This window comes from Hippopotamus amphibius, chromosome 16 (assembly GCF_030028045.1).
Source record: "Hippopotamus amphibius kiboko isolate mHipAmp2 chromosome 16, mHipAmp2.hap2, whole genome shotgun sequence".
In the NCBI taxonomy this organism is placed as follows: Eukaryota; Metazoa; Chordata; class Mammalia; order Artiodactyla; family Hippopotamidae; genus Hippopotamus; species Hippopotamus amphibius.
The window spans coordinates 37150159-37168487 of NC_080201.1; the positions used below are offsets into that span (position 1 = coordinate 37150159).

Genomic DNA, 18329 nt, shown 5'->3' on the forward strand with positions numbered 1-18329 from the left:
AGAGAGTTCAGCACCAACAATTGCTAAAGGAACTTCTCCAGGCAGGAAACACAAGAGAAGGAAAAGACCTACAAAAACAAACCCAAAACAATTAAGAAAATGGTAATAGGAACATACATGTCAATAATTACCTTAAATGTAAATGGATTAAATGCTCCAACCAAAAGACACAGACTGGCTGAAAGGATACAAAAACAAGACCCTTATATATGCTGTCTACAAGAAACCCACTTCAGACCTAGGGACACATACAGACTGAAAGAAAGGGGATGGAAAAAGATATTCCATGCAAATGGAAGTCAAGAGAAAGCTGGAGCAGCAATACTCATATTAGACAAATTAGACTTTAAAGTAAAGACTATTACAACAGACAAGGAAAGACACTACATAATGATCAAGGGATCAATCCAAGAAGAAAATATAACAATTGTAAATATCTATGCCCCCAACATAGGAGCACCTCAATACGTAAGACAAATGTTAATAGCCATAAAAGGGGAAATCAACAGTAACACAATAATAGTAGGAGACTTTAATGCCCCACTTACATCAATGGACAGATCATCCAAACAGAAAATAAATAAGGACACACAAGCTTTAAATGACATGTTAGACCATCTCGACTTAATTGATATTTATAGGACATTCCATCCAAAACCTACAGAATACACTTTCTTCTCAAGTGCACATGGAACATTCTCCAGGATAGATCACATCTTGGGTCACATCAAGCCTCGGTAAATTCAAAAAAATTGAAATCGTATCAAGCATCTTCTCTGACCATGAAACCATGAAACCAGATATCAACTACAGGAAAAAAACTATAAAAAATACAAAAACATGGAGGCTAATCAACACACTATTAAACAACCAAGAAATTACTGAAGGAATCAAAGAGGAAATCAAAAAATACATACAAACAAATGGCAATGAAAACACAACAACCCAAAACCTATGGGACACAGCAAAAGCAGTTCTAAGAGGAAAGTTTATAGGAATATAATCCTACTTCAAGAAACAAGAGAAATCTCAAATAAACAACCAACCTTACACCTAAAACAATTAGAGAAAGAAAAACAGAAAAACCCCAAAGTGAGCAGAAGGAAAGAAATCATGAAGATCAGATCAGAAATACATGAAAAAGAAATGAAGGAAACAACAGCAAAGATCAATAAATCTAAAAGCTCGTTCTCTGAGAAGATAAAATTGATAAACCATTAGCCAGACTCATCAGGAAAAAAAGGGAGAAGATGCAAATCAACAGAATTAGAAATGAAAAAGGAGAAATAACCTATGCTGCAGAAATACAAAAAATCAGAAGACACTACTACAAGCAACTATATGCCAATAAATGGGATAACCTGGAAGAAATGGATAAATTCTTAGAAAAGTACAATCCTCCAAGACTGAACCAGGAAGAAATAGAATATATGAACAGACCAATCACAAGTACGGAAATTGAGACTGTGATTAAAAATCTCCCAACACACAAAAGCCCAGGGCCAGATGGCTTCACAGGCAAATTCTATCAAACATTTAGTGAAGAGCTAACATCTATCCTTCCCAAACTCTTCCAAAATATAGCAGAAGGACGAACACTCCCAAACTCATTCTACGAGGCCACCATCACCCTGATACCAAAACTAGGCAAAGATGTCACAAAAAGAGAAAATGACAGACCAATATCACTGATGAATATAGATGCAAAAATCCTCAACAAAATACTAGCTAACAGAATCCAATGGCTCATTAAAAAGATCATATACCATGATCAAGTAGAGTGTATCCCTGGGATGCAAGGATTATTCAATATATGCAAATCAACCAATGTGATACATCATATCAACAAACTGAAGGATAAAAACCATATGATCATCTCAATAGATGCAGAAAAAGCCTCTGACAAAGTTCAACATCAATTTATGATTAAAAACTCTCCTGAAAATGGGCACAGAAGGAAATTACCTCAACATAATAAAAGCCATATATGAGAAACCAACAGCCAACGTCATTCTAAATGGTGAAAAACTGAAAGCATTCTCTCTAAGGACAGGAACAAGAGAAGGCTGTCCACTCTTACCACTATTAGTCAACACACTTTTGGAAGTTTTAGCCACAGCAATCAGAGAAGAAAATGAAAAAAAAGGAATCCAATTTGGAAAAGAAGTAAAATTGTCACTCTTTGCAGATGACATGATAGTATACATAGAAAACCCTAAAGATTCTAGCAGAAAACTGCTAGCACTAATTGATGAATTTAGTAAAGTAGCTGGATACAAAATTAATGTGCAGAAATCTCTTGCATTCCTATACACTAACAATGGAAAAGCAGAAAGAGAAATTAAGGACACTCTCCCATTTACCACTGCAACAAAAAGAATAAAATACCTAGGAATAAAGCTGCCTAAGGAGGCAAAAGACCTGTATGCAGAAAACTATAAGACACTGATGAAAGAAATCAAAGACGACACAAACAGATGGAGGAACATACCATGTTCTTGGATTGGAAGAATCAACATTGTGAAAATGACTATACTACCCAAAGTAATTTACAGATTCAATGCAATCTGCAGCAAATTACCAATGGCATTTTTCACAGAACTAAAACAAGAAATTTTAGAATTGGCATGGAAACACAAAAGACCCTGAATAGCCAAAGCGATCTTGAGAAGGAAAGACAGAGCTGGAGGAATCAGGCTTCCTGACTTCAAACTATACTACAAGGCCAAGGTGATCAAGACAGTATGGTACTGGCACAGAAACAGAAATATAAATCAATGGTACAGAACAGAGAACCCAGAGATAAATGCACACACATATGGGCAGCTTATCTTTGACAAAGGAGGCAAGAATATACAATGGAGAAAAGACAGCCTCTTCAATAAGTGGTGCTGGGAAAATTGGAAAGCTACATGTCAGAGAATGAAATTTGAACACTTCCTAACACCATACACAAAAATAAACCCAAAATGGATTAAAGAGCTAAATGTAAGGCTGGACACTGTAAAACTCTTAGAGGAAAACATAGGCAGAACACTGTATGACATATATCAAAGCAAGATCCTTGTTGAGCTACCTCCTAGGATAATGGAAATAAAATAAAAAATAAACAAATCGGGCTAATGAAACAAAAGCTTTTGCACAGCAAAAGAAACCATAAACAAGAAAACAACCCTCAGAATGGGAGAAAATATTTGCTAATGAAGCAACTGACAAAGGATTAATCTCCAAAACATACAAGCAGCTCATGCAGCTCAATATCAAAAAAGCAAATAACCCAATCCAGAAATGGATAGAAGACCTAAATAGACATTTCTCCAAAGAAGACATGCAGATGGCCAGTAAACACATGAAAAGATGCTCAACATCACTAATCATTAGAGAAATGCATGTCAAAGCCACAATGAGGTATCACCTCACACCAGTCAGAATGGCCATCATCAAAAAAATCTAGAAACAATAAATGCTGGAGAGGGTGCAGAGAAAAGGGAACGCTCCTGCACTGTTGGTGGGAATGGAAATTGGTGCAGCCACTATGGAAAAACAGTACAGAGGTTCCTTAAAAAACTAAAAATAGAACTACCATATGACCCAGCAATCCCACTACTGGGTATATACCCCTGAGAAAACCATAATCCCAAAAGAAACATCTACGACAATGTTCACTGCAGCACTGTTTACAATAGCCAGGAAACGGAAGCAATCTAAATGCCCATCAACAGACGAATAGATAAAGAAGATGTGGCATGTATATACAATGGAATATTACTCAGCCATAAAAAGGGATGAAACTGGGTTATTTGTAGTGAGGTGGATGGACCTAGAGACTGTCATATAAAGTGAAGTAAGCCAGAAAGAGAAAAACAAATACCGTATGACATATATACACTACCGAACGTATAACAGACAGTTAGTGGGAAGTTGCTGCATAATACAGGGAGATCAACTTGATGATTGGTGATGACTTAGAGGGGTGGGATATGGAGGGTGGGAAGGATTCACAGGAGGGAGGGGATATGGGGATATATGTATAAATACAGCTGATTCACTTTGTTGTACAGCAGAAACTGGCACAATAGTGTAAAGCAATTATACTCCAATAAACAGCTTAAAAAAAAGGCTAATCAATTCTTAGCTGCAGTGACACATTAGTATTACATATATTAAGAAATGAGCTGTGGAGAAAAAGAAAATGTAGATTCTCAACCTGATACATTATAACAAAAAATTCCAAATTTATAGAATGTTTCTAACTCAACTGATTAACAGGATCTAAATACATAAAGATTTTAAATTTACTTCATCAAAAAATAGCCCAAGCAAAGTTTAGGGGCAAATGGGAAAATACAGAGAGGTTAAGTTTCCTAATATATAAAACATTCATGCCAATTGATAGGAAAAATCATAAAACCAAAGTTAAGTGAGCAAAGCAAATAACTAGACAACTCATAGAGGACAGAGAAATGACTGAGAAATATGTTTCCAACCACCAGCATATAAATAAAAACATATCTTAATAGGTTAGCAAAATTTTTACTTTTGATGCCACAAAGGTTATAGGTGACATAATCACCCTGGAGACTCCTGAATAAACCAATAAAGTCTTTCAGTCATGGGCTGTGTAACTTTGGCTGAGTTGCTAAACTCTTCTGAACCTCAGTTACAACATATAACACCCATCTCATAGAGAAGATAGGCGGACTACTTAGGATAATATTTGCAAAGGCCAGAGCACAGACTATGACAGATTTTAAGCCAGGAATTATTTCAGGGCAACAGTCTGACAACATGTATGTAGAGTCTTCTCACTCTCGAGGCATCACTGCTTTCATAGCAGCAATTCAGCTAAAAATTTTAGTTTTAAGAAAACCAGTCATTTACACAGTAAGCTAAAGGAAGAGAAATCTTCCCAGGTGAAACTTTTAAAGCAATACTGTATTACATGTACTTTCAAGATGTTTACAATGTCTACTGCACAGAAATCCTACTTTAGGTCACTATCAATCTCATGGATACCATGAAAAAGATAACAAAAGAGCTCAGAAATTGCTATCTTTCTGCTTGAAGTTTCCTGAAATGTGATAGTTGGGAAACCTCTTAGCAACCACAGTGTAGAAATAAATCTGTATACTTTTATCGCTTTATTTTTTCTTTAAGTGATCACTAACAAAACTGTGGGCTATAATGAGCAAGGCATCAACTGTATCTGAATTCAACAGACCAATGAAAATCAAGACCTCAGTTTCTCATGTCCTCATGCACACTAGGGGGCGCTTGATCACTGACTTTCAATAGATTTCCAGGCTCAACCACTGGCTTTTATATTTGAGGTCAATTGGACAAGAAATATCATGAATGAAATCAAATGCAAAAAGACTTGTCTTAGTTACAAACATTGGAATTAGGAAGCAGTATATCAGAATAACCAAGCTGCCCTCAGAGAGAAATATATCCTAGGTTGTCACATTTGATTCTTGCTGTAAAGCTACTCTGACTAGCACAAAGTAGGCCTCTACAAATATCAGCTGGATCACTGAGTAGATGAATGGTTAGGAAGCAACTAGGGACACATTTACTTCTTGTGATGTTTTGTGGCTATGAGAGTACCTATAAGGAGAGTCCATAAGTATCCTGAGTTGCCTGTTTAACAAGAACTATGAAACATATTTTCACAAGTACTATCTCCTAAATGGTGGCTGAGAGGAGAGGGGAGGGTAGAAGGGAGGGCAGGAGGTAGAAAATCCATTCAAGTATATATTTGTCCCACAGTAAATGCTTTAGTATATTTTCTCATCAGTTAATCCTTATAACAAAAATAAAGAAACTGATGATCATGGAAGTTAAGAAAATTCAAGTCACTTAAGTAGTAAATGGTAGAACTTCTTTTCAAGCCCTGAACTGTCTAGATCCTAAACTCATGGCTCCCAAACTCTAGATCTTTCCACTATAGTCTAAGAAAAACATAAAGGAAAGGAAAAAAGGAAGAGAAACTAGGAGAGGAAGAAGTGGAGGAAAAACATAATAATGTCAGAGAAATAATCTATATCACATGATTATAAGTTTGTTGGGTGTTAACAATCATTTAAAATATAGTTCCTACTGGCAAATGAATTGAGTTCCAAATAATGACTTACTAAAGAATTTTAGGAACCGAAGAAAGTTGGGAACGTCACATGTACATAACATTTTGGATATTTTAAAGTACTTCTATGTCTAGTTTATCACTTTAAAAGTCTCTTGTTAACACTCCTAGGAAATTAAATAACACCCATCCTCAAAAGAGAAGAATCCTCTGTGAAAATCAAAAAGTTTTTCACTCTACTGTATACTTTGGGAGTTTGTGTGTATTGCAGAGAAAGTTGCAGTTAATTAAAACTGCTCAATAATTCAAGCTTAATCAAAGAACATGCCTTGTTTTAACTCTTGATGTCTATTAACAGTGTTTTCAAAGCATCTATCCTAAAAAAAAATTCTTCTATTCACCTATCTTAAGTTATAAAGTATGTAAAAGCTCTAATCTTTATGATTTGATCTTATAGTAGTACCTAAATGAAGGTCATCTCTGTGAATGTCTGATGTAAGGAAAGTTAGCTGCATATACAGTAGTTGCCCCATCCACAATTTCACTTTCTGCAGTTTCAGTTACCTGTATTCAGTCACAGTCCAAAAATATTGAATGGAAAACTCCATAAATAAATAATTCATAAGGTTTAAATCCTGTGCTTGTATTCTGAGTAGCATGATAAAATCTCACACTGTCCTGCTCCCAAATGGTAACCCCAACCATCCCAGGATCTCTAATTATGGACACAGTCTGCTTCTGACATTGGACCATCGACACCACCAAGGCGCCATGATCCAGGATCAACAGAAGCAGATGATCCCACTTCTGACACCTCCTCAAAAGGTCAAGAGTATACTAATGCTATGGCACAGGCCTACATCATTCACCTTACTTTATCTCATCAAGGAAAGGGTAACTTTCCTTACCCTTTACATCAGGCATTCACAGAGATGACCTTCATTTAGGTACTACTATAAGGCATTTCATCATCTCACATCATCACAAGAAGAGGTGTGAATACAGTACAATAAGATTTTTTTTTTGAGAGAGACCACATTCACATAACTTTTATTGCAGTATATTGTTATAATTGTTCTATTTTATCATTAGTTATTGCTGTTAATCTCTTACTGTGCCTAATTTACAAGTGAGACTTTATCATAGCTATGTATGTATAGGAAAATACATAGCATATATAGGGTTTGGTACTATCCATAGTTTCAGGCATCCACTGCTGGGTCATGGAATGTATCCCTGTGGATAAGGGAGGGATGTTATGTTATTTTACATTACTCTAGTTTAACTTTAAAAAAATTTCAATCCCAAGATCATGACTTTTCAGTGACTTTTATGTAATAAATACTCTTAAGGTTATTTATGCAAAGAATTCAAAAATGTACACTGCTTTCTACAGACTATCTCTTACATGAACATTTTCTAAACTTTCAAATTTAAACAACAATTAAAGGTATAACTAATGATCATTTTCTTCTAAAACAAGTCAAATGTTTTACCTTAAAATATGTCTTATCTGGTTTAAAATAAACACTTTTACGATTTATTAACCTATCTTATAGCAAACACTGATTTTCTAACAGCCTAAATTTTCTAAAGAAAAAAATTACTGTAATAATTAACTATTTTCTGAGAACATGGTGGGTAGTTCAGGCATTGGGCCAGGAAACAGCATATTGAGTCTTTCTGCTCTAACACTGGAATAAACGTAACATAGTTTTGTTGTATAACAATTCAGTAAGGCATATATAGAGCAAAATATTATTAAATTTCACCAGTTACAGGTGGGCTGAATTAGTAAAAGCTGTATATTACAGAATATTTTTAAAGATTTACTGTTCTATTATTTTCATGTAATTCCACTTAACTGCCCACAAAATGTTATTAAGCAGATAACCAACTGAGGTTCCTTTAATGAATAAATAAGACTTTGTTAGTTAATGTGGTGTCTGGAATCTTAGTAACATCCATAGAAGTCTGATGGTTCATGTTGCGGGGTGGGGGGGGCAAGTATACAATAGTCAAGAGTAACTAAATGATTCAATCATCTGAGACCTTCAGTGAGTTGTTAACCAGATGACACACAGCTAGGTCAGAGGGTGCTAATTAATATGCAGCATCTCTTTTTTTAGCAGGAGATAAGTACGTGGTTTCATCGTTTGCAACACACCTACTGCATGTTCTCTACTGCCTTTTTAGAAGTGCAGTAGGCAAAAGAGAAATTGACCGTTTCTTTGAAGGCTCTTTCTTATTCAAAATGGTCAAGAAACAGAGATGAAAGCATGACCTGGACTTTCTGTTCACTCTGGTCTTAACATAAGAAAATGCTATCTACACTCAAAATCTGTCTACATTCAGTACATTTATTTTGGAATAAGGAAGGTCCAATGTTTTACTACTGATTGATATTGTTTTCAATCTTTTTCTTTTTTTTTAAAGTTCAATCTGCTTATGTAGAATAAGGTCAATTCTTCATTCCCAATTCACTAGCCTTCTTAATTTTGTCTGGAGGCTTTGCTCAAATAGCAATTTTTCTAGCTGTATCAACCCCAAGCTGGATATATAGCAAAAATGAAGAAGGTTTAGATCTCAAATCCCATATCCCAGGTACCAGTTTTCAGTCTCAGATTCACAAGAAAGCTTCATCATGCTCATCTGTAATTTCCAAGTGTACTATATAGAAACTTATGATTCTGATGATAAAATTCTCGTTCTTACATAGGTTAACTACTCCTTTGCCAAAATATGTTTTTTTAGCTGATTATCAACAAGGCTTCTTTGTATTCATGCTAATAAGATGGAAATAAAACTCTAACTAGAGGTAACCTTACCAACTTGACTTGATTCTAAGAAAAATACTTCATGTATATATATTTTTCTTTTGGAAAATCTTAAAACCTGTATAAATAATATCAACTCCTTATCAAAAAGCTGTCCCTTTAAAGAACAAAATTTTTCTACAGGTTCTTAAATTAGCAGTACGTATAAATGGAGACCCAGAACATATAGTTAGGAAATGAGCAAACTGAAAGCAGCATTAACCTAATTTTCTTTTCTTTGGTTAGCTTCTGTCTGCTCTTATATATCATTTGTGTAAAGCTTGAATTGGAAATCTGGACTTTGAAATATTCTTCCCTAATGGAATGTAAAAAAAAAGAAACCAAAGATGATTATTCTTACAGCACAAATTTAGCTTTTATGTAGTAATGTTAAGAACAACAAAGACAATACCAATATTTCACACAGTAAGCAGTTCTTTTAGTGCAGGTACTGTATTTACAATCAGCCTGTTTCATAATCTGTTTATCATAAAAGAATTCTGACTACTATAACCTTTTTGATGGAAATGCTAATAATATTTAAAATTTTAGCAAGGAATGGTGCAGTGAGATGCATAATGTTTTTCTGTGTTCATTAAATTAATCTTCATTTCAATGTGTCCAAAGACACTTCAGCTGAAGTTTCAGGAGAAGCTGAAAAACAATTTTGCAAAGAATTATGAATTATGGCCCCATTATGTCTCCACCTCACTATGTAAATTGCCAATGTATATTTATTGGAAAGAAGAGAATTTTGAGACACATGATTCCTCTTGGCAAGTGGTTTACTAAAGCTATGACCAAGCATGATTGTTATACTCAATCAGAATTGTATTACATTTATAAAAGAGATTCAAAGTTTCCATAGCCTTCTGCTAGGAACCTATCCACTAAGCTGAATGCAGTCCCCGAATGGTCATAGTGGTACCCACAGCTATTTGACCTTCTTCCCAGAAATGTCCATCATCATTCAGTGCAATAGACATATTAATATAATTTTACATGCTAAGAAACTCCCCCAAGACCTCTCAACAGCATGAAACACCACCAAATCCAAGAAAAATGTCAACAAAGACATACTTATTTCTAAAGACTTGATAACAAGAAAAAAATAAAAAACTGTTCCCAACCTTCTTCACTTACCCAGAAGTTTTGTGATGATATAAAGGGCTTGTCCCCAAAGAAATAGTTTTCCATCACGGCCACAGTTGCTAGGAAATCGTTTCTGACTACCAGGGTTTCTTTTTTCAGATTCTACAAAATCAGCTGGCACATAGTAGTACTTTGGTATGACAGGATAACCTATGGAATTTAAAAATAAATATTTAAAATATTACAAATCAGTGTCCTCCCCAAATTTTCCCTTCAGAAAACTACAATGATTACAAAGCAGAAGGAGAGAAAGATTGTCCAATAGAATATAGGAAATTTTGACTCCTTTCAGAAATTCCCAGTGAAAAATGTGGAAAAATCTTCTTTAATTTGACAGCATATGTTATATGTTAGCCAACAACGTATACATAATCTCTTTTAACAACATTTAATTTAACACCTTTAAATGAATCAATAAATATACAGTATGCAAATATTTAGAGAAATAGAAGAAGCTATTTTTAATAGGATTAGTCTGTGGAAGCTTTACAAATAAGATACTGTGTAATTTTAAATGAAGAATTATAACCCTGAGTGATTGCTTAGAGCAAAGAAATCCCCATTTTAAACATTAAGCTCATTGTCTACTATTCAATATCACTGAAGAGAAAAAAAAATCATCTTCCCCCTGTGACCAACCCATTTAAAAACATTTCTTGGTAGAAACTAAAAATTGTTTTAAGACTAGAATCTTTGTGCATGATGTAAAGGGAGAAAAGTCAACATTCTAATAGAGTGCTACAGAAGACTTTTTCTAACATCAGCCCACAGTGAACTATTTTTCTAATAATACTACACAGATTTTCCTAAAATTTGCTTCTTTTTTCATGCATCAATCAATAGTGATATTTGTATCTAAAACCCGTAAAAAGGTCTATGATACACAGAGAATAGTCTGAACACCACTCTCTCAACATGAGGAAGCATAAAGTGTGATACACAAACTACCACCTCAATGTACCAATGATCTACCACTGAATACTGAAAGATCTGATTCAAGGGATTTTAAATATACCCGTTACAAGATTCATTACATTATTTCTCACATAGGGCAAGTCGTTATTTGGACATAAAGACAAAAAAACTGGTCTTAAACATTAATATTAATTTGAAATTCAATGTTTATCCATAAACATTTTGCTACTTTAACATTACAAGTATTTGAAAAGGTGAGCGCATAATATAAAGTACTTACTCTAAGATACTTGTGGAAAACTCTAAAGAATATGATAAACTTTGTGTGAGACAGAAATGGGGCCTGCTGCTGTGATTGCCAGTTTGTGCATCATGTCTGTAAGACCACCCATTTTTTTCTTTAATCAACACACCATAATTTTTAACTTCCAGATAAATATGTCTTCAAAGCTGTTCACTCATGAGAATATTTTATTACTTTACTAATACTTCTAAACACTGAAGATACCTGGAACTTCTCCTTTGGAATTCCTTTGAGAATTAGTTTTCTAGTTATACAAAAAAAAAAATCAGTTATGTTCCTTTATGGTGCCTGCTGGTGTTTAATGGAAACCAATATATTAATCATAAGTCTGGACCTTTTGACCATTTCTAAAATATTAAATCCATCCTCAAAGGATCACACTTTAGAACCATGGCAGACATTCAAAATAATGTGCAAAAAGCCCTGAAACATCTCCAAAGAGGAAGCCAAAATATTCTTGGCAATGGTAGTGCCTTTAGGCTAGGGCAGAGCCTCCCTTAGTGGCCCTCTGAGGGGGACAGCACTGACGGGGACAAAAAATATCTGGTGACGTGGATAAAAATGAGTCACTATATTACTGTCACACTATATAGAGTGAAGGAGTTTCACAGTAGGTAACAGAGTCTGCCCACCTGGCAAACTATTGTGTAGTAACTGTAGCCATGACCACTTAAAATTCATCTCCCTCTCCATCATCTTGCCTGATGAACTCCTTTTATAAAAACAAGTTTATTATAACAAATTAAGAGATTATTCTAATTCATTTGCAGCCCCATTCATTCTTTCATTTGAATATAAATTGTTCTTTTTAAAAAGGAATCATTTATACATTTCAAAGGAACATTTAGGGAATACTGGCAGAAAGAATTTCTTGAAAAAGCATTCCAAATATACCATCCGTGGTCTGATGAAGTACTGGAGTCAGAAGATCCTGATATTCTTTTACTTGCTTGGGGTTGCCTCTAAAAACACCTAAAATGTAAAATATAAAATCCAATAGCATTTGAGCTCAATAAGCACTACAGAAATTTTATCTTAGAAGAAAATTAATCTGATTGTAATTATTTTGGTAATTTTCTATGTAAATAATAAAAATAAAATGGAAAAAGGTAATGCAAATAAAAGTATATGGTAGTTTTCCAGGAAATAGATTTTAGAAGATCATGTTAGCATTTAGAATTGAAAACTGAATTTTAATTGAAATTTCTCTATTCTTAAGTGTAAATATTATAGATATTCACATCATAAATCACAGTATTCCCAATTTCTATTCATAAAAATTCTTTTTCATAAATATGAAAATATATTTATATCATTTTAAAAATAGTTCAAAGTTTTTTTTAAATTCTTTAAATGATTTAGCATTAACTCAGGAAGCAGAAGAGTAGCATATAAAAATGCAGAGTAGTTACCATCACTACAGTACAGTCTATTTTGCTGGCTGAAAGGAGTCATATTTCATTTCTCCTCTTCTTTAAACTTATATCCTACAGTTTAAATTTCAGGAGAAAAGCTCACTTACCATCAATCATCATGTAAAGGAAAAATATGGGAAATTCACATTCAATGCCATCAAACAGCTAAAACAGAAAATAAAATATTAAAAATTTCACCAACAGTTATTTAGAATCATTATATTAGGACAATTATATTAATTAGAACACTTACATTGTTAGAATATATATATATACATAAAAAATTTATTTATTGTAATGACAAAACTGGACTGATTTTATAAGTATTTTCATTGTTCTTTTAAAAAAAATTCCCATAATTCTTATTATTCAAAAGCTCATTCATTTAATCCACTACAAAGTAGTCATTCATTCCTCAAATATTTACCAAGTACTTAGTAATGCCTGGCATCAGCCTGCAGTAGGTTCCAAAATGTCTATACATTGTATATGTATCAAGAACCAAGGGCATGAAGCATCTGAGCCTACCCAGGGGGTCAGGAAAGGGTTTATAGGAAAGGAGGTGCTTCAACTAATGCTTGATGGATTTCTCTGGGGAGATGACCTAAGGGAACTCCATACAGAGAAAACCAAACTACATACTAGAGATGCATCAAAGGACGAAGTATGTTAAAGAAACTACTAGCAATTCAGTATTCCCACAACAAGCAAGGAAGAAGTAGTGACAGCTGAAGTACAACAGATGGGCCAGGACAGCCAGATCAGGGAGGGCCTGAGAAGTCATGCTAAGAGACAAAAACTTTGATCTGAAAGTGACAGGGTACCACCGAACAGGATCAAATTTACGTCCCAGATGAAGAGCTGGCAGTACTGAAGACAGTTTTAGGACAAGAAATAAGGAGACCAACTGGAAGGCTGCTGGGAACAATCCAGAGAAAAAGGATGTTAGCCTAAATTGATGTTTCTCAACTTCAGCACTATTGACATCCAAATAATTCTTCATGTGGGGGCTGTCCTGTGCATTGTGGGACCTTTAGTAGCCTCCCTGGCTTCTACCTTCCAGTTGCCAGTAGCACCCAACAACTTGTGACAACAAAAAATATCTTCAAATATTGTCAGATGTCCCCTGGGGAGCAAAATCATTCCTAGTTGTGGGTCACTAGCCAAGCAGTTAATAAAGAGGAAGGGACAGATTTTTAAGACAGAAAGGTGGTAAAATTTGCCAGCCTTGGTGAGTGACAAAGAAGGCTGAGTGAGAGGGAAGAGCCTAGGATGAATCTCAGGTTTGGGGCTTGGGCTGAAGAGTGGAAGGTGAACAGAGGCACACTGCAGGGCATTCTAGTGAGGATGTCCAAAAGGCAGGTGAATATGTGGTAGGGCACTTAAGGGTGAAGTATGAGTTAGGGATAGAGATCTGGGATTAACAGTGATTGCTAGAGCTATGACTGCATGGGTAGCATAAAAAGAGAATAGGGCTGAGAATGGATTCCAGGAGATGAGAAAAGTGTAAGTGGAGGCAGAAGAAGAAAAACCTGCAAAGCAGACTAAGATGGACAGTGGGAGAACTAAGCAAAGAATTAGGAAGAGAACAAAGTCACAGAAAATAGAGGAGAACCTCCCAAGAAAGAGGACTTAGTTGACACTCAAATGCCAATAAGAGGTTCAGTGCAATAAAGTTAGAAAAGCATCCACAATGACCCAGTGACATAAACTATCTGAAGCCAACACAGCTGGGGAGAGGAGCCAGACTGCAGTGTAAAGGAGTAAGTAAGAGGCAAACAAGAAGCCACAGCTAGAACACACCATGCTCTTCAGAAGTGTGACAGCAAAGAGAGAGGCAATGGGAAGCTGACAGGGAGGAGTCTGGGGTTTTTTTTTTAATGATTTTCAATCTACCCCATTAAAGCAAAGTCTTCAGCAATGTAGATGGATGCTTACCTTTTTGGGAATGTTACAGTTTTCTGGGCAGCTTAAAAACAGCTAGAATAAACCTAGATATAGGGTATGTATGTGTATTTGAAACATAAAATCTTTAAAACAATATCTAGAGGAGTATATTTCAGAGGAAAGTGTCTAAGCGAAATAGAAAAAAGAGATTTTGCTTAACATATTGAAAATTAGATCACAAATAGATATTTTCTATCATATTAGACAAATGGTATAGCAGGCAGGCAAATTACTGAAAGTGTAATAGAAAAATCACTCACCCACGACTCAATATGGCCCAATATGAGCAAATGAGCCTCAACAGCTAACACTTTTTCAGTGCTTACTATGTGCCAAGCACCATTCTAAGCATGTTTATATATATTAAATGATTTAATTCTCATAAAAACCTCAATAATAGTAGATACTAACATTATTTTATCAATGAAGAATATTAAACACAGAGAGGTTAATTAACTTGCCCAAGGTCAGATAGCTAATAAGTGGCAGAGCCAGAATCCAATACCAAGAAGTCTGCCTCCTGCATCAGTACTTTTAACCATTCTGTTACGCTATCTGATATGAGATATTTTTTGATACCTTAATTTCAGCTGGTTTGTAGTAGCGTCTATTAGGATCTTCCAATGATGTTCTATACCCATCTCTCAAGAAACGCTTAAATCCATACTTTCCTTTTAATTTTCTAACCACTTTATCAAGTGTCTGGTTAAACAGAACTTCATCATCCAAGGCAAATGCAGGATAACTGATGCAGGGGAGCAGGGCAGCATCTGTATTCTGAGGGCAATAAGAAAAAGAAGGGAAGATAAGTACCTGTAGTCATCTGATCAACACAGCTCAAGGAGAATCACAAAGATGAAAAGCCACTAAGGTTATCTAACTGACAGTGAGACTGCTGTGCTCCAAGGGACAGACAGATGTTTATATGGCATAGTTTGGAGAACCTCACAGAGGAGATAAAACTTCATTCAATAATAATGAGTGTTTTCAAGGTTCAACACTGGACTCAAACTTTAACACATTATTTAAGTCATGTAAAAATTTAACACCAACAATTAGTCATTAGGACTAGTCTGTCGTAACAATTTGTTTATAATAGTGAAAACAAGAAAACAATCTAAATGTCCAACAATTAGCTAAGTAAATTAGCAGCCATTAAAATTTATGTTATAGAAATGTTTACTGATATGGAAACATGTCCATTCAAAGAAATAGGTTATCAAGCACTATGAACAATATTCCTCCAGTTTTGTAAAGTAAAAATATTATATGTGTACATAAAAATACATGGAAACATACAAACCCAAATGTTGTCACCCTAAGATTATAACTGAATGGTGGAATAATGAGTGGATATATTTTTGTTATTTGCTTATTTGTGGATTCTGTTCATCTTTTATCATAATCTTATATTACTTCTATAAAATAGTTATTTAAAAATAATTAAATTATCCTATTTTAGGTATTTTCTAAGAATAGAGCCACAAATAACCCCTAGAAAAATCTGCAATCAGGTATTATACAGGCATATAAAAGCTTATTAAACATAGGAAAAAGGTGAATCGAATGAGAAAGAAAATAAGGAAAGCAATTTTATTCAAAAGAAATTAAAATTATGAAAAAATTTTTCTACATTTCTAATACAGTAAGTCCCCTACATATGAACAAGTTCCATTCCAAAAGCATGTTTGTAAATCCAATTTGTTCATAAGTCCAACAAAGTTAGCCTAGGTACCCAACTAACATAATCAGCTATATAGTACTATACTGTAATAGGTTGATAATACTTTTCACACAAATAATACATAAAAAACAAACACAAAAAATAAAGAAAACATTTTATATCTCACAGTACAGTACCTAGAAAAGTACAGTAGTACAGTACAGCAGCTGGCATACAGGGACTGCATCGAGTGAACAGGAAAGAAGAGGTACTGATGAGGAGGGAGAGGAGGCGGGAGATGGTAGAGCTGAAGGATCCTTAGCAATAGGAGAGGGAGGGCAAGCTGAACCTTCACTCATGCCTGACGTTGACGGCACAGGTTCTGGTTCCTTGCCAGATTCAATTTTATCTACCCTCTTGAAAAAAACAATCCAGTGATGTCTGGGTAGTAGCTCTTTTTTCCTTGTCATACATAACACGGTAGCACTGGATTGCATTCTGAATGGCTGCTGCAACCTTCATGTACTGTTCTACATTCCGGTCCCCTGCCTCAAAAACTAACAGTGCCTCCTCAAATAAAGAAAATCCCCTTGCCATTTCCTGTGTCATGAATCTCTTCGGTTCTTCAGTTACTTCTTCTTCCTCTTGTCACTTCACTCTCTCAATTATTTTCACGTTTGTTTCCATCATTTTTGCTTGGCGCTTCTTAGCAGTACCAGCTACATCATTGCTGCTTTTAAGCTTGCTTCTGGACATCCTGGGCTTGAAATAAAGATACTGTACTACTATACTCTATACAGTACTGTACAGTAAAGTACACAAAAGCACAACCACTTGTAGAGGATGCACACACATGACAATGTACGCCAGACACGTGAACTAGCTTATGCGATTGGACATGTGAACATACATTCGCATCTTTGAAAGTTTGCAACTTGAAGGTTCGTATGTAGGGGACTTATTGTACATAATACTCCATGACCAAAGAATTCATTTTGGTATAATGTTGCTACTCCCTCAAAGAGGAAAAAATATATCTAGTTCTCTACTGTTCTACAAAAACTCAAAGGACGAAGCAGCTTTCTCTACTGCTCTGCTTACTTCCTAAACAAGACCTCCACAGGCCAGAGGAGTTAAGTGGCATTCTCTCTTCTTATCTCTTCTGCTAACTTCTAACACTTTAGAGCATTTTCTTGGAAAAAGAAACAAAACCACATAACAATCATAAACAACAGTTCATATTAATTTATTATAAAAACATCTCACATGAGATCTTGACTCTCTGGGTAACAGTGAGCACAAAGTTTGCCGGTTGCGATTGTGGGCATCGAGATCCACAAATATAACTGACCAAGAACAGCCCTGGAATGAGACAGAAAAAAAATTTCCTAGATTAACACAAACACAACTTGTAGAACATTTGGCAATTTGACTGAAATAAATTTCACATTATAAATCAATATTACCTCAATTTACAAAAACAATAAAATTTTTTAAAAAGACAAGCAAAACAAATTTCACAAAACACTGGTTGCATTTGAGAGTGGCATTACAGAAGATATTAATTTTTTGAATACCTTCAGTATTTCTCAAATGTCTTGCAATAAACATATCAATTTTATAATCATAAAAATGTTATTTTTACATTTTTCTGATTTCTCCTGTTTTCTTGTAAATCAAAATGTATTGATTATAACTAACAAAGGATATTTATTTTAGTAAAAACAAAAAATAGGTTAGCCAGCACTTTTGACAAGGAATTAAGAACTAACTTGGATTCACAAGATCTGAATTGTACGGTTCTAATAAAGAATGATCAAATGAATTTAGATATAAAAACTATTTGATTAAAATATGAAGACAGGAAAATCTCAATAATAACATACATAATATTTGCCAATATTCACTATGTGTCAGGCACTGTGTTTTATGCTTCACGTGGATCATCTCATTTAATCCCCTTATGTAGACATCATTATGCCCATTTTACTGAAAAGGATGCTAAATCTTAGTACAACAGAGGCAAGAATTCAAA

The 18329-nt window shown here is 34.7% G+C and overlaps 1 protein-coding gene across 6 annotated transcripts in view; it reads right to left on the reverse strand.

The window, feature by feature from the left end:
• PHKB (phosphorylase kinase regulatory subunit beta) overlaps nucleotides 1-18329 on the reverse strand; it is a 225674-nt gene that overhangs the window by 89729 nt on the left and 117616 nt on the right. For all 6 annotated transcript variants that reach the window (XM_057713036.1, XM_057713037.1, XM_057713038.1 and 3 more), the window contains 5 exons: nucleotides 17561-17656; nucleotides 15211-15408; nucleotides 12792-12849; nucleotides 12164-12241; nucleotides 10042-10200 (listed from right to left, as the gene is read on the reverse strand). In XM_057713036.1, coding sequence (XP_057569019.1) covers nucleotides 10042-10200; nucleotides 12164-12241; nucleotides 12792-12849; nucleotides 15211-15408; nucleotides 17561-17656 — 589 coding nt within the window. The remainder of the gene's footprint in view (nucleotides 1-10041; nucleotides 10201-12163; nucleotides 12242-12791; nucleotides 12850-15210; nucleotides 15409-17560; nucleotides 17657-18329) is intronic.